General features: G+C 42.9%; 1 protein-coding gene across 1 annotated transcript in view; it reads left to right on the top strand.

Moving 5' to 3' along the window:
• AFF3 (AF4/FMR2 family member 3) overlaps nucleotides 1-27,098 on the top strand; it is a 568,800-nt gene that overhangs the window by 359,023 nt on the left and 182,679 nt on the right. Inside the window, exon 9 of the mRNA XM_033950007.1 lies at nucleotides 8,601-8,638. Coding sequence (XP_033805898.1) covers nucleotides 8,601-8,638 — 38 coding nt within the window. The remainder of the gene's footprint in view (nucleotides 1-8,600; nucleotides 8,639-27,098) is intronic.

Genomic DNA, 27,098 nt, shown 5'->3' with positions numbered 1-27,098 from the left:
TGCGTAAGGGCATACATAAGAGATGACGGTATCATATTCCACAAAACCTTCAGGAGCTTCCATGTACTACCCCTCCATTTCTGTTCAATGCCATGACATTCCAGGACCTCAACTTTGTCATCACTGACTCTAGAGATTCAAATTCATTGGATTGACAATCTCTAGTGATCCATAGTAGAGAATGACACAGGGACACATTTTCCCCCGTCCCTGCGGGGACTCATTTTCCCGTCTCATCCCGCTGAGTTATTTTCCTGTCCCTGCCCCATTCTTGCAAGCTCTATCCTCATATGCACAAGCCACAAACGCTGAAAAATCATAAGTGTTCAAGGCTTATGCGGTTAAGGCAGAACTTACAGGAATGGGACAGGGACAGCAACAAAACTCGCAGGGATGAGACAGAGAAATTGAGTTCCTGCAGGGATGAGGACAAAATTGTTCCCATGTCATTCTCTAATCTGTAGTCACAATGAAAATAGCAATGTGAACTGCTCTTGCTTTTCCATGAAGAGTTTACATACCAGGGTAAAGACTGTGTGCTTTCCACTACTGAGGCTGAATAGTCTTGAAATATCAGCATCCTCTGATTGCCAAATTTCAGATCCTTTTTTTTTTCTATGACCATGTCGCATAATACAGTCCTGATGTGCAAAATTCAAAATCCTGGCAATCACTGGTCATTGAAACAAACAAAACAATGAAGAGTTTGCGCCTCAATATATAGCAAGCAAACTAAAAAGGCAAGCGAGATGTTCAGGAATTCAACCAATGGGAATTCAACCAATGAGATTTTTTTTTTTTTTACCAATAAACTATCCCATTGGTTGAATTCCTGTCTGTCATTGGTCATTACCTACCACCCTCCACTGGGACTCAACCAAGACTGTGAGTCCACTCAATTCTTAAGGGGCCTAAATGGTTGCTCTGATATAACTCCAACGTAAGCCATTTCCCCAACACTCTGATGAGCTCTGCATCTAAAAAAAAAAACTAAAACTAAACCTTAGGTTTGTATACCGCGCCATCTCTGCAAGCGTAGAGCTCAGCAGGGTTTACAGAGTTAGGATAGAAAGGAACTCCAATGAAGGGTTAAAGGAAAGGAACTAAGAGGGTAGAGAGGGGCCAGGGTACGAGAGAGCGGGAGGTATTAGATTTTTGAGAAGAGCCAAGTTTTCAGGTGTTTGCGGAAAAGTTGGAGGGAGCTGGAATTTCTGAGCGGGGATCCTTCAGGGACTCAAGTAAGCCAATGAACCTCAGGTTATTTCTTCTTGATCTGTTTTCTAGATCATCTATTTTACTTTCACATGTGGTTTCTTAATTCTGCATTTTGTATTCTGCTCAGTCAGTTCTTCTTTCACCACAGTTAAAGTATCCTCAGTTCCGCTAACTCAGGTCTCCAACTCAGTGACTCTGTTATTAAAGTCAGCTACTAAGTGCACCAAATTATCAAGCTGAGCATTTATAGGTGACAAGTCTCATGTATAAAGCATCTAGAAGGCAAAATACAGTGGTGGTTGGTGATTCCCTTCTGTGAGGTACAGAGGCGTCCATCTGCAGACTAGACATGATGTCCTGGGAGATGTACTGTCTGCCTGGTGCCAAAAAAAGAATGCATGAGAAGGAGTAGCTTAATGAGTAATGGTTAGAACAGCCAGTAGAGAGCCAGGGATTGCCAGTTGAAGTTTCACTACAGCTTTTATAGGCAGACTAAATAGGCCATATGGTCTTTGCCTTCATTTTTCTGGTTCTTTTAGTTTCTTTCTAAGCACATACATGTCAAGCCCAATATCCTGTTTCTAAACATGGCCAATCCAGGTGACAACTACCTGGCAAGATCCCAGAAGAGCAAAATAGATTTTATGCTGCTTATCCCAGAAATAAGCAGTGGATGTCCTGAGTCCACCATATTGATAGTTTATAGACTTTTCTTTTAAAAACGTTTTCAGACACACAAATTTTATTGGTTAATGTATACTTTAATTGTACTGAAGTTTAATAAATATATTTGAACATACAAAAAATGCAGACAGAAAAATCAATACTTTCATTATAGGTTTAGTAAAATATCTATCTCAGACAAACAAGTTCTAATCAACAATCAATCTTTTGAAATTGTCCCCTCTATTAGGATTTTGGGGTTATATTAGATCGTCACTTAATGTTTGAAGAACATACAGATTTTATGGCTAAATAATGTTTTCTGATCCTCTGGAAGCTTCAAACTATTAAAAGATATTTCGATTTTGCCTCTTTTAGACTTTTGGTACAGTAATTCTGTCTGTTCTTGACTACTGTAATATTATTTATTTGGCATCCTATAAGAAAAACTTAAAACGCATTCGCTTAATATAGAATACAGCGGTGCGGCTGATTTTTGGCTTAAAGAAATATGGCCACATCAGTCCTTTTTATTGGCAATTACAATGGTTACCTTTCGAGGCACGCATCCTTTTTAAATTAGGCTCTCTTTGCTTTAAAGCTGTTTTTGGTTTGGCTCCAGGATATCTATCTCAATTCAATTTTTATAGATCATTAAAAAATACTCGTAATAATTTTATGTTTACGTACCATTCTGTTCAGGCTTGTCGTTATATGAGATTTTTTAATAAGACATTTGCCTTTCAAGTAGGAAATATGAACTCTTGGCTAAGCCCCTTTATCTTTCAAATGTATTCTTATAATGTTTTTAGAAAGTTTTATAAAACGCACTTGTTTGATAAGTTTGTTTCATAACTTTGTTCTTAATTGTATATTTTTATTATGTTTTTTGCTGAACTTATGTATATTTCACTGATTGGACAGTTCTTGTTTGTGAACTGATCAGAACTTTTATGGATGGGCGGTACGCAAGAATAAAGTTATTATTATTATTATTATGGCAACATGACACAGGAACTGACAGGAATTGACAGGAGGGGAAGATGTTTTAGACCTAGTCCTTCCTGGAATGAAGGAGTTGATGCAAGAGGTAATAGAGTTGGGCCACTTGGAAATGGTGATCATAACATGATAAAATTTGAGATAACTGGAGGGAATACACAAAAGGAATACATTTTATGCAGCATAGCTGGACAACTGCTATTCTGTGCTGTCATGATGCCAGCTGTGGAAGCCTACAAGAGCAGAAATCTACTGTGTCAGAATTTGACTTTCAAAAGACCAACTTTGACAAAATGAGGAAAATGATTAAAGAGAAGCTACATAGGTGTTGGAACGGAGGAGGCCCACAGGGCCCGACAGCAATCCTGCAGGGAAAGAAGCGGCATCTTGCTACCGGCCAGCGTGCCTGGTGGCCGGCACTCTTGGCCGCGGCCCCTCACTACTTCTTCCCACTTTGTGTATACCTTTTAATTTCTCATAAAAGTGCAGCGCCATTCTGACATCGGCCCCGGCATCTTCCCTCCACTGTGACCCGCCCTAGTGGAAACAGGAAGTTGTCAGAGAGGGCGGGCCGCATTGGAGGGAAGATGCCAGGGCTGACATCAGGATGGCACTGCACTTTTATGAGAAATTAAAGGTATAAGCGCAGTGGGAAGGAGTAGAAGGCAGTGAGGGGATACGGCCAAGAGAGTTGACCAGCAAACACGCTGGCTGGTAGAAAGGTGCCTCTTCCACCAGAGTGACATTTCAAATTCGGAGGAGAGAGGGTGCATATAGGGAGAGGGGGTGAGGGAAAGGAAGAGAAAGATGTTGGACTCAAATGAGGGCAGAGGGAGAGATGTAAGGGAGAGAGGGAGGGAGGCACACTGGGTCACAGGAGGGAGGTAGAGGGGCACATTGAGACATGGAAGAAAGGAAGGGAGCATGAACTAGGGATGAAAGAAGGAGGGGAGGGGCATGAATTTGGGACACAGAAGGGAGAAAGGGGGCACAGACTTGTGACAAAGGCTGGAAGGAAGGAGGGAGAGGCACTAATTTAGGGACATAGGATGGAAGGATGGAGGGAGTGGAAAGAGATTCTGAGGTCGGGGAGGGAATAGAAAGGGAGAATTGTTAGGCATGGATGTGAGGGAAAGGAATAAAGAGAAGAATTGTTAGGCATAGTGAGGGAGAGAATTGTTGAGCATGGTGATGGGAGAGAAGTGAGGTAGAGAGAGATGAGAGGGAGAAATGTTGGATGTAGTGCTAGAGAGGGGACAGTGGGACAGATGAAAAGGGATGCAGGAGGGAAGAATGTTGGGCATATTGGTGGAGGGAATGGAGAAAGAGATGTGGTATAGAGCTGGAGAGGGATGATAGGAGGAATGGGCATGGGGCTGGTGTTCATGGGTGAAAGATGCTGCACACAGTCTGTGAGATAAGAGAGGGATAAATGTTGGATGTGGCAATAGAGGGGATGGGAGAGATGCACCCTGGATCCCTCTCTCTCCCCCCCCCCCCATTCCCTTTGCAGCAAGGGAGGGAATGAGAGAGAAAGAGAGATGGTGAACAATGAGAGAGAGGGAGACATTGCACATAGGGGTGGAGGAGAGAGGAAGAAATGGTGTGCAGTGGTGGGGAAGGGAAAAGAATGTGCTTTATGTAGTTTCATTTTGTGGTTACCATTGTGTATTGTTAATAAGATTATATTGTGTGTATATGAAGCATGAATGGAAGAAATGGCATTTACTATTATACTATTATTATGGAGGTGGGGTCTGGGGTGGGGCTTGGGTAGATTTGGGCAGGGCTTGGACAGAGCTTATGCCCCCACCCAAACAAAAAAAATGTTCTGCTGCCTATGAGAAGCTAAAAGGAGCAGCTGCAAAAGTTAGGAGTTTAAATCAGGAATTGTTTAAGAATACCGTCTCGGAAACTCAAACCAGATGTATCTCATGTAAAGTATTAAAATACGTGGAAAGAAGACCAAATGATAGCTGGTGAGGTTAAAAAGGCTATAAGAGCCTCAAAAAAAATCCTTTAAAAATGAAAAACGAATCTGCACAAAGAAAACAGGAAGCAAAATAAGGACTGTCATGTTAGATGCAGAGCTTTAATAAGGAAGGCTACGAAGGTGGTTTGAAGCTATTTTTCCTATGGTACTAAAAAACTGGAAACTCATTGGACTCCCCTCCTGTACTAATGTGTAATGTGGGTTTTAGCATCGGCAGCGGCGGTAACTGCTTTGACGCTCATTGGAATTCTATGAGCATCGGAGCAGTTACCACCACTGCCGGCGCTAAAACCCACGCTATGCGTTAGTAAAGGAGATGAATAGTGAAATCTTTTACTGATTTATTTTGTGGAATGCCTTACCTCTGTTGTTGCGACAATCAAAGGTGCTTTGGCATTTCAGAAAGGGGGTGAAAACTGTATTGTTTGAACGCTTATTTGGTGTGAGCACAGTGACAGTTTGAAGATGTACTGTATAGTTCTTCATTAAATATAATTTAGAATGGGGTCAAAATTGTGATTGTGTATTATATTAGCGCAAGTGATGTGACAGTTCGAGGATGTGCTGTTCTCTTTTATGCTTTTTTTTTTTTATTGTGCTGTATTTGTTTGTATTTTTTGTGTGATTTTTTAATGTGATTTTTGTTCCCCTCTTAGATTTGTGGATAGGCAGGTTACAAATAATTTTAAATAAATTTTATTTAGGTGTCATGGTTACTGCCATTTGCAAAATAGCACCACACTGGTTTACAAGACCACAGAGGAATTAACAGACAGATAAAACCAGACATTCCAAGCATTAAAAACAGAAAGCTTGTGAGAGTGAGTTAGACCCTTAGATCATCACGCAGTAAAAATGTCATTTAGGGAACAGAAAGATTAGGAGAGAAGTTATCAATATGGGTTACTGTTAAGATGGGCTATTTTACTGTTAACATGGGAAAAGAGACAGCTGAGGAGGGATATGATTGAGGGCTACAAAATCCTGAATTGTATAGAACGGGTAAAAGTGAATTGATTTTTTGCTCTTCAAAATATACAAATATTGGGGACATTCAATGAAGTTACATGGAAATACCTTTAAAACAAATCAACTCTATATAGGCAATTTAACACATTTTTTTATAAAACTTGAAACCCAATTAATAGTTAAGCTCTGGAACTTGTTGCCAGAAGATGTAATTACAATGGCTAACATATCTGGGTTTAAAAAAAGTTTGGACAAGTTTCTGAAGAAAAAGTCCATAATCTGCTATTGAGATAGACTTGGGTGAAGTCATTGCTTGCCCTGGGGAAGCATGGCGTGTTACTATTTGGATTTCTGCCAGGTACTTGTGACCTGGATTGACCACTGTTAGAAGTCGGATACTGGGATATATGGATAATTGGTCTGACCCAGTATGGCTATTCCTATGTTCTTAGTGCCAGGCAAAATGATAGAAACTATTATAAAGACCAAAATTATTGAACACAGAGATAAATATAGTTTAATGGGACAAAATGAACATGGATTTAGCCAAGGGAAATCTGCTACATAATTTTTAAAGTTTGAATACATATATACTCATAGATAAAGGTGAAACAGTTGATGTAGTATATCTAGATTTTCCGAAAGCTTTGGATCATAGCTTTTCGTGAGAGACTCCAGAGGAAATTAAAAAGCCACGGAATGGAAGACAATGTTCTGGAACAGATTAAAAGACAAACAACAGAAAGCAGGGTTAAATGGATAATTCTCTCATTGACTGGTGTTTTTCAATCTACTGTATTTATAAATGATCTTGAAATGGGAACAACGAGCGAGGTGATCACATTTGCAGAAGACACAATATTATTCAAAATACTTATGAGTACCTGATTACTCTTCAGTGTATTATAAACTGCTTTATGTGAATCTCTTCATGAAAAAGGCAGTTAATAAATCCCAGTCCTAATAAATAAAGTTATTAAAATGCCTGTGGACTGTGAGAAATTGTATGGGACCTTATAAGACCTGAAGACTGGGCATCCAAATGGAAGTTGAAATTTATGTAGACATGTGCAAAGTAAGAATAACCCAAATTATAGCTACATGATGTTAGGTATCACATTAGGAATCACCATCAAGGAAAATACTTTGATACCTTCTACTTTTTTGTGTGGCAGCAGCCCAAAAAAAAGCAAACAGATTGTGAGGATTGATAGGCGGTCTTTTCCTCCTTTGTTTTGATGTAAACCACTTTGACTGGCAGTTCCTGAAAGGTGATGAATCAAGCATAAATAAACATATACTTAAACATACTTTGATTATTGGAAACATTTACATAATAGTTCTCTGGTGTATGACCAAATCTATTGTTTATTGTGTTCCTATTTTATTATTTTGTTCTATGTTCATTCTATAATGTTTGTGAAGAATCTTAACATTTAATCATATGATGAGTTTGGGAGCAATATTCAAAGACTTTTATGTGAATAAATGCTTGTGTTTGCCTTAAAAACACATACTTTACAACGTAGATTCTAACAGCTGATTTCAGTCATATCAATATGAAAAAACTAATTGAAAGTAATGAGCCTTTAAAAATCTTTTAAAATTTACTAAGGATTCCTCTCTTCTCAACTTCAGTGGTAGACTATTCCATAATACAGGAACCATATTAACAAATGCACAATTTCTAGTTGACACAAGATGAGCCTTAGAAATATGAGGTAAGTCATTCAATGATCTTAATAACCAACTAGGAGCATAAAACAATACTAAAGTTGATAGGTATTGAGGCTGCAGCTCAAATGTTTTATGAGCTGACATCAGGATCTTAAATTTAATTCTATATTCTATCTGTAACCAATGAAATTGTAGATACATGATCCCTAATATCTAATAGCCAAATAGCAGCATTCTACAATGTTTGTAAGCGTTTCAATTGTCCTGTCATTATTCCTGCATAAATTAAATTACCATAATTCAATTTTGATAAAAATAAAAGCATTTGTTAAAGTATTAAATAAAGAAGCCTGGGGCAATCCAGAGATGGAGCTAAAGCAGAACTGGAAGCTCACCAGGCACTCTCTATATTCAGCATTTATACCCAGTGGGCTAGATAAAAACTATCTGAACTTGCCCAGCCAACAGTACAGATTCTGATGCTGGTGATGAACCAAATATTCAATGCTGGTATTTTCATATGGCCTGATGCTGATAAATCAAGTTCTAAATCATCCCCCAGAGTGCTACAGATTGAAATTTGATTGGATGGAATGAAAATTATCCCTGTATAGGTATGTGCGACTCACAAATGGAAGATTAGATTAGATTATTTTAACATTGCAGTTCCACCACATAAAAAAGACACAGCATTAGTTTGGGGTGTTAAAGCTATATGTTGTACAAAGTACTCGGTTATAAATGTGCATAACCACATTTTCAAAGGGAAATGATAGATTCTGCAAGCACAGTGGGCAGCAGTGGCTGACTGACCATTAGAACAATAGGGCAGTGCCCAAGGGCCACAGTTATTGGGGCCAGTTCTTCCATAGCTTTCATCTAGTTTAATCACTTTTGATAGGTAGTTGGAGGCCCATGATCCATATTGCTCGGGGGCCCAAATCACTGTCGATCTGCCCTTGGTGGGCAGTATCAAAATTGTCCTCCCAACATATAGGTGGGTTCTTTCAATCCTCCCTGAACTACAAACCTTGAGATAGAACACCAACAAAATTACTTCTTCCTTTGTTATTCCCAACAGGCATCACAGAGGTTGACTCTTGAAGTTCTTTCTGATAGGTACGTTTTTGTCATTTATACATCCTATAAATTGCTTCATAAAACACTGAGTTCTATGTATTGTAGCAGTCACATTTTGTTTATAATCTAAGCTATATTTATGAGTATATGCCCTTTACATATATAAATTTATAGAATATTAGCACTTACGCATGTAACTGTACACTTACCCATGAAAGTGCCAGCAGGGCATCTAAGCGCTATATTACAATGATGGACATAACTTACATAGAAAGTAAATGCAAGGGGGCATTTAGATGGGCAGAGCATGCCCATGCTCTCACATACATATATATTCTTATGTGTCCCTGCCCTATTTGCAGATACACAATTGTTAGATGCACATCTACCAGCTTATGCTAGTATTCTATAATGGAGTTTGGGCACCCAGATGCCATTATAGGATAGGATAGGATCCCACTGCACATCTTCAGGGCATTTAAATGGAGGCACGCAGTTGTAGGACTGTCCTATGGCATCTGTGAACCTTCTTATTAAACTTTAGACGATGCATGAAGATGGTTACACTCAAGGTCAAGCTTTCTTGCTATGTTTCATGCATTTTAAAAAAATCCTTTGCCTTGACAGAAATGATGAGTAAAGCTTGATGCCGATTTTATTGCTTTGTCCATCCAGTTTAAGAGTGACTCATTCTTCTAAGAATTAGACTTATCATCAGTCTGTTACCCAGAAATATGATGGCTTTTGACCACAAAGTTTCTACCAAAAACTGAGGACTGCTTTTATAGATATCTTCAGACTATGATGTTATGTGTAAATGTGACCTTATGGTGAAATTACCCCCAGATCTTGCCAAATGCCACACTGCTTCAGCTGTTGTGAACATTGTTGAGCAACTGGTAAATAAAAGTTTGTTCCAGAAATAAAGGCAGTACAGTAGAATCTTAGTTAACTGGCTCTCAGTTAACCAGCCCTCTCACCCAACTGACAAAAAAATGTTCCCTGAAGCACCAGCGGCAGTAGTCCTGAGCCATAAACCCCCCTCCCTCCATCAAGCCCCTCCCCCCCAAATTAGAAGCGGCAGCAGTCCTGAGCCACAAATCCCACCTCCCTCCTGGCCTGAATTACCAGTGCGGCAGCGTCCTGAGTCACAAATGCCCCCTCCTTCCCTCAAGCCCCAAAGCAGCTGAGAGATGAACCCCTCTCCCTTCCACCCTGAAGCACCAGCAAGGCAGCAGTCCTGAGCCACAAAGTCCTCCTCCCTCCCTCAAGCCCCAAAGTGGCAGAAGCAGGTGGCGGTCCTGAGCTGCAAACCCCCTCCCTCCTTCCTTACCTGAAGCACAGCCAGTCAGCAGGAGGCAGCCTCAAAAGAAGCTGTTTGCAGCCAGCCCCAGTAGGGCCTTTCCTCTGACGTGAGGACATATCAGAGGAAAGGCCCTGCCAGGGCTAGCCACAAGCAGCCTGTTTTGAGGCTTCCTCCTGCTGACCGGCTGTGTTTTGGGTAAGGAAGGGAAGGAGCAAGCAAGGGGATTCGTGGCTCAGGACTGCAGCCTGCTTCTGTCACTTCAGGGCTTGAGGGAGGAGGGCTTTGCGGCTCAGGACCACTGCCGCACTGGTGCTTCAGATAGGAGGGAGGGGGAGGGGGATTGAGGTCTGTATTCTAATACAGCAATCTCAATCAACTGGGAAAACAGTTATCCAGCATCTACCAATCCCCGTGAGTGCCGGATAACTGAGATTGTACTGTACTCCCAAAATACATAAAAGCATCTTTCTACATTTTTGTCCTGTTCATCACAAAAATATATGTATGCTGATGACATCACCTTGACTGTACAAACATAAAATTTCCATGATCTTGGGAGCCTGTTGACCTGTGAGCATGGGACTTGCTTGGTGGTGTTCAAGGGGAGCAGGTTCAAGAGCAGAAGAGAGAAAAGTCATATTGGGCCCCATCCTAAATGTGATGTCTGCTTAGCTGACAGAATTTAATCAAGCCTCCTCGAAGAGGGAGAGGAGAGCCTGCTGACCTGTGAGCATAGTAGCTGATTGATGGTATTCTAGGACCACTAAGGTCAGGAGTCATGTTAAGTTCTATATTAAATGTGATGTCAGCATTCTGCCAACAGAATTTAATATGATTTATGGACCCATGCCTGAAAGGGTGTGTGACCAGAGAGGAACACACACACCCCTTTGATGCTCCTATGATGCACCTTTTGGAGGCACCTCAGGGACTGCAAAATATTTGTCTCTCCATTATGAGTAAACAGAAGTGTGACAGCGTGACTAGTGGACAGAGGGTTAAAAGTAAAATAAAGGAAATTTATTGATATACAGTACAGGGAGAGGGATAACCTGTTTCTTAAACAGATGAGAAAAATAAACATCCTAAAAATCAGTCTCTGTTCTCAAAGGTTTTCCCCATGACCTGCTCCTGCAGGGCCACAGCATGCACTAGTCTGGCACTCAAAATAAAAATTAAAAAAAGACAGCATAAACAGCTGATATATGGCCTAAAGTCCCAGAGTTAAAGCTCTGCCCTTCAGTATTCAAAACAATCGGGCCTAACTTAGCCTTAGAGTCCAAAGTTTTACTTTTCAGCAGGATTCCAAGATAACCTTGTCCTACATTGATGGATTTTTGTAATGGGCACAGATGCTGTGCATATTACATATATTATAGTATCTGCCCCATTAGAAAAAAAATCACCCCCTCCTCGCCAATGACGCCCTCCCCAACGAACCAGCTCTGGGAACCGAACCCCCCCCCCATGTGCCAGTGAAAATGGCAAGAGGAATGCCCACTTCCTCCTGCCATGCTGACCCCACCTCCCCCATGCAAGAAAAAATGGTAGAAGGGATGCCCACTTCCTCCTGCCATGATGACTCCCTCCCCCCAAGTGGCAGTGAAATGGCAGGAGGGATGCCCACTCTCTCCTGCCACCGAAGGCCCAATCCCGCTTCAGGCACCCCCTCCACCACAAACATCCCCTACCCTCATCCTTTCCCCACCACCGGAGGTCCCCCAAAACCTCACTCCCACCCTCTGAGAACCCCCCCCCCCCCCCCCAATATCTTTTTAGAGAAGTTGGAGTGGAAGGGAAGCTCAGTCCATCTTGTTCGTAGGCTTGTCAGATCAAAATGGCGGGCCTTTCCCTCCATGATGCATCATGTGATGCACAGGGAAGGGCCTTAGGCCCATTAAAAAAGAAGGAAAAAAAAGGTTTCCTGCCCAGAACAGTATAGCAGGAGGCTTTCTCCTGCCTCTCAGCTGTTTGGGCTTCCCCTGCCAGCTCTGCACATGTTTGAGTCGCTCTCATAGCGATCCATCGGATTGGAGAGTCAGGGATTATGGCAAACATCCACATGAATCATTTGCATACTAACATTTTAGTGCATCAATAGCTGTTTCTGAATGTGCCCAAAAATTGGATCGGTGCAGACCCACACAGTCTTACCGATCCTCTTAGTGCATCTAGGCCTCAGTCTCTCATACAGCTCCTGCTCCATGTATAAGTGCACACACTGTAGTCACCTCCATGTCTGTATAAAATTGCCCACAAAAACTCCAAAAATTGCAGCTAAATTAAAGTGGTAGACTAGGGACAGCAGAACATCTTTTTGAATGAAGGGGCCAAACAAACCAATCTCCAGCTACACCAACAAGCTCTCTACTGATATTGGTTCAGCAAAATACTGGTATGGCTATGGCCCCAGTGGCCCACTTTATTCTGCTGCCTTTACCTCAGACATTTACATCTGATCAAGATTATAAATAGGTGAATACACAAACATTCATATTTTATAAATTACCTCCTTAAATCAGTGGAGGGGCATAATAAAAAAAACCGTCTAAGTCCCTTTTTGGCTTAAGGCCTTAAACGTTGAAAGTAGAAGCAGAGAAAATGTCCATAACGAAAAAAAAACGTCCTTTTTTTGATAATGGCCTGCCTCTACATTCAACTGTTTAAACGCCCAGACCACCACTACGTCTACACTTATCCCCCAACGACGTCTACACTTATACCCCATAATGAACCAAAAAAAACCACCTAAGCCCCAAACATCCAACACAAGGGCTTTTAGGCGAAGGAGGAGCCAGTCCTTCGCCTAAAAGCTGGATTCTGTAACCGGTGTCTGTCAAAAACAACACTGGTTATAGAAATCCCCCCCACCTTCAAACGATCCAGGCAGGAGGGAGCCCAAGGCCTCCTGGCCTGCGGCACCCCAAACCCCCGACTATGTTCAGGGCAAGAGGGAGGCCAAGCCCTCTTGCCCTGCCGACTCCCCGACAGCATCGGGGCAAGAGAGAGCCCAAGCCCTCTTGCCCCGCCGACTCCCCGACAGCATTGGGGCAAGAGGGAGCCCAAGCCCTCTTGCCCCGCTGACTCCCCGACAGCATCGGGACAAGAGGGTGCCCAAGCCCTCTTGCCCCGCGGCACCCCCCAATTACGATCAGGCTAGGAGGGAGCCCAAGCCCTCCTGGCCTCTCGCCCCCCACCCCCTACACGATCGGGCAGGAGGGAGCCCAGCCCTTTCTGCCCAGGTGGACCCCCTACCGCCCACCCCCCACTACAATACGGTTAGGAGGGATCCCAGGCCCTCCTGCCCTCGACACAACCCCCCCTAATAACCACCCCCGAACCCCTGGTCGTCCCCCCCGCTGACCCGCGACCCCCCGCTGACCCCAGGACCCACCCCCAATCCCACCTCCCATACCTGTAAAATATTGGCCGGACAGACGGGTGCCAAACCCGCCCGTCTGGCAGGCCAGCCAGCTGCAGAATGGGGCCGGATTGGCCCAGGCGTCTGAAACCCCGCCCACAGCAAACTAGTAGATAACTGTGATCGACATATATTCTGGTGATTTATCACATTGTGCAGCCTTGTATTTTGCTGTAAAGCAGGTCATCCCTAAAATATAAGGCAAACAGTACAGAAGAAAATTGCAAGACCTAAGAAGTTAATCATACCCTGAAAGAGAGAGTTACTGTATAGCAAGCAGGAATATTTCAAAGCAATAGACTAAAAAAGAATGTTTTCTATAAATCCTCAAATATAATTTGCTATATCTCAAATATATAAAAATGTAATTTTATTGGGATATTAAATATAGAATATAGAATATATGTGTATACAAAATAAATAACTATAATGCAATGAGCCATCACCGAGTTCAAAACTGTGTGAAATGCTCATAGCTAATTATCAAATTACCGTAATCTAGAGCATGTTGGCCTATTACACATACAAAACAACAAATGAGCAAAAAGAAGTAAAGGAGAAAATAAGACGGCACAATTTATTAAATTTATTACAATTTATTACTTCACTTAGAAATATATGGCATTTGCAGAGTTGTGGTTGAAAGCAGCAGTTAGGATCTGCGTACTATAAGTAGTTGAATGAGCTTTTGCTCTTTTTCAACCTTCAGCAGGTGAGCATTTTCATTTCCCTTTTGGGCTTGTGTTTTGTGTTATAGGATAGCCTGGATTTGGCGCTAAGGCCCTGAAGCAGTTGTTACCGGCCATGAAACGATCGTCGGCCTGGCCTGTTTGTGTTTCAGTGGTTTTTACCATTAATCATTCTCGGCTATTTTTTGCTCCCACCTGCTAACTTTAAACTTGTGCGAAAGTTTTTTTGCCTATGATGCTTTGGTGGAAGAGTATGGGTATACCTCTCCGTTTGTCTGAGGCTTTTCTTTCGCTTAAGTAATAAGCTAGCTTTCTTGGCTTGAGTGACATTTTTGAGTCTTTGTACTATACCTCCCTCCATTCCTCCCTGTTTTTTTTGGAGTTATATTTTGGCCCTTAAACTATATAATTTTTAGCTGACTGTTGAAATTGTTTTTGGTCATTAGGTCAGTTTGTTTTCCCAGCAGGGTAGATGGTCCACTATTTTATGATTGGTGCTGTTCTGTTATTCTTCAGTGGACTCTTGTGTATTATGTTTATATGTAGTACATGTAAATAATGTCAGACATGCTCAATGCTATAAACTTCAATCACACAGCGTATGTTCTTCTAAGACCTCAGAGGTGACAAATACTCATGGCTCACCTTATCATCATTGGCCTCATTTTTGCAATATTATAATAACTTTAACTTATGAAGTAGCTATAACTTATCTGTATCTTTCACAAGTCTTAAAGCAATCCAGGACCAGATTAGTCGACATGGGCCATGTGGAAGTTGGAGCAAGCTGGAGATGTTGTCTGCTTAGATAAAAATTACTAGGACTGGCCTTTGAAACAGCAAATGCGAAACATGGCCCATGTTGGCTAATCTGGTCCTAATTTGCTTCAAGGCTTGTGAAAGATACAGATAAGTTATAGCTATTATAGTTAAAATTATTATAATATTGCAAAAAAATGAGGCCAATAACAATAAGAGGTGAGCCATGAGTATTCACTGGCTAATGTGAAAAGAGTCATCTCTGAGGTCTTGGAAGAACATATGCTGTGTGATTGAAGTTTATAGCATTGAGCATTTCTGGCATTATTTAAGTGTTCTGGCTCCCGCAGAGACATTTTGACCTAATCAAATTAATATACAGTATATAGTGCAAGGCCATTAATTCCAAAAATAGAATAAGTGGACATTATGCCCATGCAGTAAAAATGGCTTTAGCGCATGAGAATGACCCATGTAAGAACACACTAGGACCACTTTGTACCACAGTTTGGTAAAAGGGCCCCTATATTTTTTTTATTAATATTATGTGAACCAATGGCTAGCTATCACAATTGCTTGATTTTTAAAACAAAACAAGGATTTTTTTTTTTTTATGTCTTCCAGTGCTTTTTTAGTAGGTTTAAGTCTGTTTCATGCATTCCTAAACTCCACTTTGCATATGTCCTGACTGGAACACATACATGATTGTGGAAAGCATATACACATGTTCCACTGTAGAATACATGGCATTTGTCAGAGATTTTAGCATTTTTTAGCTTTTCAATGCATTTTTTGTTCCAGAAATAAAGTTTCTTTTAACTGGGGAATCATTTTCAAAAAGTTTTGAAACTTTTAATACTTACTCCAAACTATTCAAATTTGTAAGCTTTAAAGAACTGGGTTTTGGTTTTCAAATTGTTACTAAAGAGGTAAGAACATAGGAGTAGCCTTACTGGGTCAGACCAATGGTCCATCAATCCCAGTAGCCTTTTCTCATGGTGGTCAATCCAGGTCACTAGTACCTGGCCAAAGGTATTTGGCCAAGAAGTATTTGAGGTTTGTTTTTTTTAATAAGGTTTTTTGTTTTGTTTTTTTACAGTTCCTTGTATCCCAGTTGGTTAGTGATATGTGATAATTTAAAAGTTATCAAATTAGATCTACTTCATTATTCAATGCAGAGAACTGTAATACCGTTTCTCGGTGAATTGCTCAAGGCCCATACCAGCTGACCCAGTTCCTCTTTCTCTACTACTTTTCTGACTAACCTTTCTTATTCCACCTAGGGATTTTAAGGGTTTGCATGAAATATCTGGGTCTTTTCCTGACCTTGGTTGACTTCATATGTCACTAGACCTAACCGTTGTTTGTAGCCTGATGTAGATATCAACACTAACACCTTGTCCTAGGGTTGGCATTCTCTGTCTTGCACTCCTCAGTCATAATATACATTTTGGGCCTTTTCTAAGTTCTTCATGGCTGCTTCCCCTATCTTTACTAATTTGTTCCTTAGTTTGTCTACATACTCAGGCACTGAGGTTACCTTTCTTTTTTCTCCCACCCAGGCTTATTCACTAACTTCAACAAGTTCTTAGGTTGATGGCTAAACATAAATTCAAAGCGGGAGAATTTCAAGGCTGTCTGGATTACCTCTTGATAGGCAAACAAAACATAAGGGAAAACCATATCCTAATCCTTAATATACTCTCCCAAGCACTTTTTTAGCATATGGATCAGGTTTTGATTAAACCTTTTTACAAGTCCATCAGTCTGTGGATGATAAGCTGTTTTCCTTAAATGCTTACCAAACAATCCAGAGTATTTAAACACAAAGAACACACTTTTCACTGGTACAAAAATTCAGGTCTTTATATTCAACTTAACTTATATTTTTTTATGGTGACACTTAATAGGAGGAAAATAGCTTTGAAATATTACCTTAAATGGCATGGTAATTGATTGCACCATTGAAGTTAATTGAATAATTTAAAATACAATTAAATGTTAGGCATGGAATTCTATATGGCACCTAGCAATGCTTTAGTGGAGGTGCTTTCCCATGCTTAACAATGCCTACCTGAAAAGCAGGTGTGGTTAGGGGTAGAAAATAGGCATTGTTGACTTAGGCATCACTAGGCATCCGAGTTACTGTATATTCATAAGCCAACCAATTGTAAGCCAAGATAGCCTTTTTCTCCCAAAAAAGAGGAAAAAGGGTTGATTCGAATATAAGCTGGGGGGGTTAATATTCAAGTGTCCAGCCCCCTCACTCACTCTCTCCCTCTGCCCTGTCAGGTTCTGCACCCAGTCCCCCTCCCTTCCTGCCCTGTCAGGCTCTGCATTCTGTCTCTCCTTCCTCTCTCCCTGCCCTGTACCCTTTCCTTCCCTCCCGATGCCTTACAGGCTTCCTCTGGGCCTACCGTAAGGCCTATAAGCTTCTATAAATGCTGAGTGGCACCTACAATGTAGGCACCATTTATAGCAGTGTTTCTCAGCTTCTACAAGCCAAGTACCCCCTAAGTCTAACAAATATCAACTGAGTACCCCCACCCAAGCTCTGTCCTTACCTGCCCAGCTCTGTCCCAGACCCACCCAAGCTCCGCCCCTGACCCACCCAGGTCCTGCCCCTGACCTCACCTCCATAATAATAGTACTAATTGTAATGCAATTTTTTTCCATCCATTTTTTATTACAATATAATCTTATTAATGCATAATGGTAACCACAAAATTTTAAAAAACACAAAGCACATTGTACGCACAGAAAATGTGTTTTTTTTAATATTCTTTATTGATTTTCCAACTATCAACAGTGCAATAAATAAGTAGATGTACATATAATTCAAGAAATGCGCATTCATCTTGCAGAAATACATAAGCAAAAACAAAAACTGGATACAGATGTTCTGGAGATAATTTATTAAACACTGACATATAAAACCATGAAAATTCAATTTTAAAAGTACAATGATAAAAAATACTGTGATAAAAATCCAACCGGACCTACACGGTCCGTGTTTCGGCGAACATGCCTTCCTCAGGGGTCCAGTGGTTTGCAACCTCACATATAAAGAATTGGACTGAAAACAGTCTTTTGTCTTTAAACATGTGAGCAAAGAACACTGCAGACAAGCTGAAGTAACTTGATACATAAAATGTGACACAATCTCAATGGAGACAGGAGTTGCCATTCCAACCTTAACCAGTCCGGAAGATTTTCCATGATCTCGGAGAGAATCCAATACATACCCTGACGCAGTATATAGGCCTAATGGTATATAGGCCTAATGGTAATTTATATAGGCCTAATTGGGAAAATTTATCCCACCCGCCACAATTGATTTTTGTAAAGATACTAAAGCAATTTGAGTAGCTTTACCCAGCCAAATAAATTTGGTGAGAATACTATTCAATTTCTTATAAAAAGACCTCTGAAAATAAATTGGCAACATACCCATTTGGTAGCAAACCACAGGCAAAATCATCTAATGCATAGAAAATGTTAATTATCATTTATGTTCTTTTTTTTTCCAAAGACGACAAGGCAGATGACTTTAAAATATACAATGTCACCTCAGTAACAACTATAGAAAAATAGACAAATATAGTGCAAAATATAGACAGCAGATATAAATTCTCAAAACTGACTCATTTCGATCACTAAATTGAAAATAAAATCATTTTTCCTACCTTTGTTGTCTTGTGATTTCATGAGTCTCTGGTTGCACTTCCTTCTGACTGTATATCCAATATTTCTTTCTTTCTGCCTCCTACACACTTCCTCTCCTCTGAACCTCATTCCCTTCCCCAACTAGCATCTCTCTCTGTCCCTCCATGAGTCCAACCTTTCTTCCTCTCTCTTCCACCCCTATTGACAGTATGTCTCCCTCTCTCTCACTTTCCATTTGTCTTGAGAGATCCAGGCATCTTTCCCACCCCCTCTTCTGCCACATCCAACATTTCTCCCTCTCTCATCCCCTGGATCATGTGCAGCAGTTTTCATCACTGCCCACCAGCCCCATGCCCATTTCTCCTTCTATCACCCCTCTCCAGCACAATGCCACATCTCTCCCTCTATCACTAAGTCCAACATTTCTCCCCCTTGCATCTCCTTCAGTCTGTCCCTCTGTTTCCTCTCCACCACCATATCCAACATTTCTCCCTCTCATCCTTCTATTCCCCATGCATCTCTACCTCACTCCTCTCTCTCTATTCCAAATTTTCCTCTTCCTTCCTTTCCCCATGTGCATCATCTCTTTGCCTCTCACTCACACACTCATGCCCAACAATTCTCTTTCTATTCCCTCCTTCCTATGTCCCAAGTTAGTGCCCCCTTCCTCCCTTTCTTCTTTGTCCCATGTTCATGCCTACTCCCTTCCTTATGTGTCCCAAGTTTGTGCCACCTTCGTGCCTTCTAGCCTTTGTCCCAAAATTGTGCTCCTTCCATGTTCCAATGTGCCTCTTCACCCCCCCTTTCTCCCTTTGTCCCAGATCATGTCCCCTCTCTCCCTTGCTTGAGCCGCACTTGCTCCTTCCACCTTCAGTGGCTCTGGTTGCAGGGACACGCAGGCAGCAATTCACATGCTGCACATGGCTGACCCACAAGCCGTCCCTCTGATGGAGAGAAGGTTTCCAGGTCAGCTACGTGCAGCATATGAACCGCTGCCTGCACGTCCCTGCAATGAGTCACACTGAAGGCAGAATGAGGTAACAGGGACACACACAAACCCTTCCACTGACCCGGAAGGCTTTCTTCTGACATCAGCTTTGCCATCAGAGGGAAGCCCTCTGGGTTGGTTTTGTTGGAGGGGGGTGGACAGGAAGGAGGGATCCCTGGCAGCAGCTTGACAGGAGAGTGGAGGGCAGGAAGGAGGGATCACTGCCGGCCCGCTTCAACAGGAGAGTGGAGGTCAGGAAAGAGGGATCCCCAGTAATGACTTCGGCGGACAGATAGGCAATATCCTTGGCGGTGACCAGTGCCGTGTACCCAACAAGTGGCTCACATACCCCTAAGGGTACACGTACCATGTGTTGAGAGACACTGATTTATAGAATCTGGCCCTTATTGTTCCATTAGTCAATATTCTATAAGCTGTCATTTACACGTATAAGTGGCCACTCACATATGTAAATGACTAGTATAATACCCTTTACTGACCTCTCTGTCACCTATAACTAGGCAAAATTGGGGAAAGATGACCTATAACTAGGCAACATTTTATAGAATTGCCTTCATGAGTGCTATAACCACAGATATTCAGCCCCTATGTAGATAGTTCCAGCCTAGCACTATCTATATTGGGCCAGAGCAGAGTTAGGGTGGACAAGGATAACAACAATATACGAGGGTGAATCAAAAAATAAAGGCAATTGTCAAATTATGCAATGACCAGAACAGAACTAGCAAAATGCAACATATGTACTTGTATTTGTACATATAGGCCCTGATTCTGCAAAGTACATCCCGATTTTAGGCAGCTGTAGGCATTCTACAGCTGTCTAATCAGCCAATTGAGATGCACGTTTAAAAAAAAAAAAATGCTCCCCGGGCAGGCCGCCTATATTGAAGGCACCTCCGGGAGCCTAAGGAGGCCCACAAGACCACCTAAGCTTGCCTAAGGGCCTTAGGCAAACCTAGGTGGCCCTACGCGTCTCCCTAGTAGAGGAAGAGACGCTTACAATGTAGGCCAGCAAAATGCTGGTCTACATTGTAAGTAGACACGGCCGCTATACTTATCGCGGCAAGGTATCTCCCTGCCGCGATAAGTATAACAGCTGTGGCTGCCTGTCCCCCCACCCTGATCGCCGGCAGGAGGGTGCTGAACCCCTCCTGCCAGAACGCCACCCATCCGACACCCCGATCACTGGCAGGAGGGTGTCCAACCCCTCATGCCAGAGAATGCCCCCCTCCGGACCCCCCCCATGCTAATGCCCCCCACCGCGCTAACACTCCCTGATGACCCCCCTAACCTCCCCCCCAACTAACCTCCCCCCAACTAACCTCTAATTGTTGGCCGGCTGTCGAAATGAGGTGGGCCTGCCCCTTCCTCACTGAGCCTAAGGCCTAGGCTCTAGAAGCCTGGACCAATCAGGCCTTAGGCATAGCGGATCCGCCCATCCCTACTAAGCCTAAGGCCTGATTGGCCCAGGCGCCTAGATCCTGGGCCAATCAGGCCTTAGGCTTAGTGGGGATGGGCGGGGATGGGCAGACCCAATAAGCCTAAGTCCTGATTGGTCCAGGCTCGTAGAGCCTGGGCCAATCAGGCCTTAGGCTTAGCAGGGATGGGCCCGCCTCATTTCAACAAGGCAGGCCTGCCTGCTGGGCAGCAGCAAAACCTGTCCGGCCTGCCAACAATTAAGAGGTTAGTTGGGGGGGAGGTTAGGGGGGTCATCGAGGAGTATTAGCGCGGCAGGGGGGCGTTAGCGCGGGGTTCTGGAGATCGTCCTCCGGCAGGAGGGGTTGGGCACCTTCCTGCTGGTGATTGGGGATGTCGGGTGGGTGGCGTTCCAGGAGGAGGGGTTGGGCACCCTCCTGCCGGTGATCAGGGGTGGGTGGGGGACAGGCGGCTGTGGCCGCTATACCTATCGCATCTACTATAACCCGATTCTGTAACCGGCGTCTGTAACATGGACGCCGGTTACAGAATCGTGGTTAGTGTAGCCCCATTCTGTACAGTCGCCCTCCCGGGCGTCCTCTACAGAATCCAGGCCATAGTGCATTGCTCAGCTTTTAGTCATGTGGCAGGTATGAGATCAGAAACACAGATGCTCCATTGCAAGATTGCACCATTGAAGAACAACATGCAGTAGTGCACTTTCTTTGGGCAGAGGGAGTGAAACTTGTGGAAATTCACCGTCGGACATTGACTCAGTGTGGACATAGCACCATGAATTAACAAAAGTTTTGAGTGGGTAAAAAGATATAAAGCAGGATAAACAGGTGTAACCAACGAAGGTCATTATGGGCGCCCATCAGTATCATGCACACAAGAGCACATTGACAGAGCAAATGCCTTGATTAGAGAAGACCGACAGATAACGGTGTCTCAAACGGCTGCAAATTTGGATATCAGCTATGGATCTACATTTGCCATACTGCATGATTACCAGTGATACAGGAAAATCTGTGCCCAATGGGTTCCCAAACAGTTTACAGATCAACACAAGCAGCAGCATGTGGAGGTTGCGGCCCAGCTCCTGAGATGGTATGAAGAAGATCCGAGTATTCTGAAGAGAATTGTCACCAGTGACGAAACATGGGTGCATCACTGCAACCCAGAGAGCTAAACACAGAGCATGATGAAGTAAAGGAAGCAGTTCTCACCTGACTTTGGAAACAGTAGGAATGCAGAAGCTAGTTGAATGATATAACAAATGTGTCATCTTGCATGGGGACTATGTGGAAAAGTGATATGGTTAATTGCTCACAGTTACTTCTATTAAAGCTGCTAAAAGTATTTTGCCTTTACTTTTTGATTTGCCCACATATAAACAATATGAACTCGGTCTAGATGAAGGATACTATAATGGTTGGTGGTCTTTGTCATAAGCAATGGCATGCAATAACATTATAGCAGGGGATTCAGTAGATGTGAAAAACCAAAGGTGTCCAACCTCGGCCTTTGCTAGGTCCTCAAATATATCTACTTTTCCATATCTTCCCTTCCCATCTATCCATGTGTACCATGTTCTCCCTCTTTCATCTCCCCTATTCCCATCTATTCATAAAAAGCATTTCTTCCATTTTCTTACCTTCCCCACTCCTCCCATCCCTATGCACCATCTCCTCCCTTGCTCTCCCCTTTTCCTTCCCCACCCATCCCATCCCTATGAACCATGTCCTCCCTCTCTTTCCCTTTCCCCTCCTTCCCTGTGTACCATCCCCTCCCTCTCCATCTCTGACATCTGTCTTCCCCCTTCCTCCTTCCTATGGTCTAGGATCTTTTTCCTCTCCTTCACATAGTCTGGCATCTCTTTCCCCTCCTTCCTTTCCCTTCGGCATGTTTTTCTCTTCTCCTCCCTTAGTCAGGAATTCTTCCCTCCTACTTCATTTCCCTGGTCTGAAATCTCTCTCTCCTCCCCCCCCCCCTCCAATGGTCTGATATCTCCTCCTTCCCTTCCCCTCCTCCCATGGTCTGATATCTCTATTGCCCCTTCCCTTTCTTCCCCTGAAGGTCTAGGGCATCTTTCAGTTCATTTTATTTCCTCCCTATCTCCGCAGTCCAGTATCTTTCTTACCACCCCCACCTCCAGGATCTAATGCTTGCTTATTTGGCACTGCTGTAAACTCTTTGTGTTGTCAGCAGCGTGAGTGAACTAAACATGCTGCCTTCAGCGACCCAGAATCTTGTCCTCTGTAGAGAGAAAGCTTCCGGGAGCCAAAGGCAGCATGTTTAGTTCACACACACTGCCAATGCCATGAAGAGTTACAGCAGCATTCGGGAGGGGAGGAGGACTCTGGATAGGTGCACGGGGGGTGGGGAGGTGTACGGAGGGGAGGAGGAGGACACTTGGATAGATGCATGAGAATAGAGGACATGTCCAGGGTAATCTGGACATCTGGTAATCCTAGCCATCCCCCTTTCCCCCTCCCCTGCTGGTGGCAACCTCCACCCACCCTCCTCCACCCCCAAATCTATTAGGCTGCTATTGGGCCTTCCTTTCTACCTTGTGATCCAGGTGGGATCAGTGGGACAAAAGCACAGCCCCCTTGCTCCAGTACCTTAGCCAGGCACCTCCAAAATGGCTACCTACAGTACTATAAGTCTTTATAGTGGTTACAGTAAAGGATTACTTATGTTAACCTATTTGTCTGAGACAGAAGACAGGCTTACATTATGTAGTGAATTCAACTGTATGAGAAAGCATAATAAAAGCTTTTCTTCTAGTTTAACTTGTCTGCTGCCTGTATTTGTGAAGGTTACATTCTTGATCACCACCCACACTATTGCACTTCTATTCAAGGTTGGTGTAAATCTAGGTTAAAAAAAAACTGCTGCAGATATGTAACTTCCATTGCTTTCATTGAAAGCTTTATTTCAAACTTGTAATGCTGACCAGAAAATCTAAAATCTTTAAAAAAAAAAACTTATTTCCATTACTCTCATATAACACCTCTACAAATTTCTATTCCTCTTATTTTAAGCACTTTTAAAAAGCATTTGAGAACTAATTTCATACTAGCTTCAATTTACCAATTTCAAGTTTACCTTAGTGATAGTATGTAGGCTTACTTTTGGTCATTTTACAGGACTATTGTTATGCCATGAACAAACTTTTATGTTAAACTGTACTTTCTGTGAACCACCTTGGGTGAATCTCTTCATAAAGGCAATTAATAAATCCCAATAAATATATTAACTAGTGAAAAAATGTGGTAAAAAGTACAGTGATATTGGTCACAATACAGACCATTTGAAAATTGTTCCCCTAAGAAGTATATTACAACTACTATTAATACTATTATTTCTAGTCCATTACACAGGCTGTACAGAGTCACAGTTGCTGTTCAAAGTCCCTGCTCGAAAGAGTATACAATCTAAACAGACAAGACAAAAAGGATGCCAAGGTGGGAGATTCAGTTAGGGGGGATAGTTAATCTGCAGGCTAGGGTGGTGGTTAGAGGGGCGCAGGGTTATGAATTGAAGGCTATATCAAAAAGATGGATTTTCAGTCTACTTTTAAACAAGGTAAGGGAAAGGCATGACAGACACACTCAGGTAGTTTATTCCAGGCACATGGGGCAGCTAGTTGAAAGGAATGAAGTCTGGAATTGGCAGTGGAGGAGCAGAATACAGATATAAGCAGCTTATCTGAGTTCTCGGGGAGGCGTTTAAGGAGAGAGAAGATATACTGAAGGGCTGCGGCATGAACACACTTTTAGTTTAGTAATAGGAGTTTGAACTGTATGCAGATGTGGGTAGGGAGCCAGTGAAGTGATTTGAGGAAAGGAGTAAAAAGATGAGTGTATGGAGGTTAAAAGAAGATAAGTCGTGCAGCTGAGTTTTGCACCACTTGCAGGAGGGAGGCAGTTCATCAGGAGACCTGTTAGAAGTAAATTGCTGTAGTCTAAACCAGTGTTCTTCAACCACATGTCCGTGGACCGGTGCCGGTCCATAGAAATTTCCTGCCGGTCCACGGCACATGCATCGGGCCCCAGACAGTGCTCTTCAGCTGCCAGTCCATGGTACGATCGATGCAGCGTTGTCTTCAGGCCGGCTCCCCCTTCCCTAGTGCTGCAGTGCACAAAGCCGTGAGCAGAGGCTCCTACGCACATCCTGCGCCTGAACAGGAAACCTCTCTGACGTCGCAACGTCAGAGGGAAGGCTTCCAGATGAGGTGCAGGATGCTGCCCACAGCTTTGTGCACTGCAGCATTGAAGAAGAGGGAGCTGGCCCGAAGATAACACCGAGGGGCAGGCCAGAAGGCAAGGCACAGCATGGATGGAGGGAACCAACAACGGTAGGGGGAATGATTTTATTTTTTAATTTAGTGATTGATTTACATCTGCTGTCTGTTCAGGAAGAAATGCATTTGTTTCTTTTCCTCTGGGGTTGTACTGCATGCAGAGTCTTGCATCTTAGGGTTTGTTTGTATATATTAGTACTTTTAGTTTTTGGTCCCGTATTTGCATGGGGTTATCTGTGTAGGAATGAATATTGAGAAGCATACAGTGTGCTTTGTGTAGTTTAATTTTGTGGTTAACCATTATGTGTTGATAATATGATTATATTGTGTGTGTGTGTGTATATATATATGAAAAATGAATGGAAAAAATGGTGTTACAATTAGTACTATTATGGGGGCGGGGGTGGAGATTGGGTGAAGATGGGCGGGATCTGGCCCATGACTTATCCCAGTGTTCTTCAACTGCCAGTCCATGGACCGGTGCTGGTCCACAAAATAATTGTTTTATCAGTACTATTAATCTCTTTCTCCTCAACAACGCATTTCCGGTCCTATTAACTCTCCTCTTCCCCCCTCTTAAATTCAATCAATTTGTACCTCGCTTAATCTATTGTAAACCGCATAGAACTTAACGATATTGCGGTATATAAACTGTTGTTATTATTACTATTATTATTATTTCCACCGGTCCATAGGTGTCAAAAGGTTGAAGAACACTGGTCTAAACAACTTACTCTCTTTCTTCATGCTAACACCATCACCACCAGTATCACACATTTCTACGCAAATTGAAAATCATATTATAATTTAATATATGTGATTACTAATTTACATTTACTTTAATTCTAACATATAGATCATATTTCCAAAGACATCAAGATGGGAAAATACAATAGTAATACAATAATTGTCATCATAGTAATACATGGAAATTGGCAAATGTCACACCCATCTTCAAGAAGGGATCGAGGGGTGACCCCGGGAACTACAGGCCGGTGAGCCTGACTTCAATTATAGGGAAGATGGTGGAAGCTATGATCAAGGACGACATTTGCGAGCACATCGAGAGGAATGGCCTACTGAGAACAAGCCAGCACGGATTCTGTAAGGGAAGGTTGTGCCTAACGAACCTTCTGTACTTCTTTGAGGAAATAAGCAGTCGGGTGGACAATGGGGAGCCCATAGACATCATTTACCTCGACTTTCAAAAGGCTTTCGACAAGGTGCCACATGAAAGGCTACTTAAGAAGCTGTGGAACCACGGGGTGGGAGGGGGTGTGCACAGATGGATCAAGCACTGGTTGTCGGGTAGACTGCAAAGGGTTGGAGTAAAGGGTCAATATTCTGACTGGTGGGGAGTCACGAGCGGTGTGCCACAGGGATCGGTGCTGGGGCCTTTACTCTTTAACATATTCATCAATGACCTGGAAAAGGAGGCAAAATGTGAGGTTATAAAATTCGCAGACGATACCAAACTGTGCGGCAGAGTTAGGACCAGGGAGGAGTGTGAGGACATGCAAAGGGACCTGGACAAGCTGGAAGACTGGGCAAACAAATGGCAAATGCGCTTCAACGTGGACAAATGCAAGGTCATGCATATAGGGAAAAAGAACCCGTTGTTCAGCTACAAATTGGGGGGGTATTGTTGGGAGACAGCAGACTCGAGAGAGACTTGGGTGTGCTGGTGGATGCATCACTGAAGCCATCTGCACAGTGCGCAGCAGCCTCGAAAAAAGCCAACAGGATGCTGGGAATCATAAAGAAGGGCATAGCAACCAGAACACGGGAAGTCATCATGCCATTGTATCGAGCGATGGTGCGTCCACATCTAGAATACTGCGTTCAGTATTGGTCGCCGTACCTCAAGAAGGACATGGCGGTACTTGAGAGAGTCCAAAGGAGAGCAACGAAAATGGTAAGA

The sequence above is a fragment of the Geotrypetes seraphini genome, chromosome 6 (genome assembly GCF_902459505.1).
Source record: "Geotrypetes seraphini chromosome 6, aGeoSer1.1, whole genome shotgun sequence".
Taxonomy (NCBI): domain Eukaryota; kingdom Metazoa; phylum Chordata; class Amphibia; order Gymnophiona; family Dermophiidae; genus Geotrypetes; species Geotrypetes seraphini.
The sequence above is the reverse complement of the archived record's forward strand: the minus strand, read 5'-3'. Positions and strand labels throughout refer to the sequence as shown.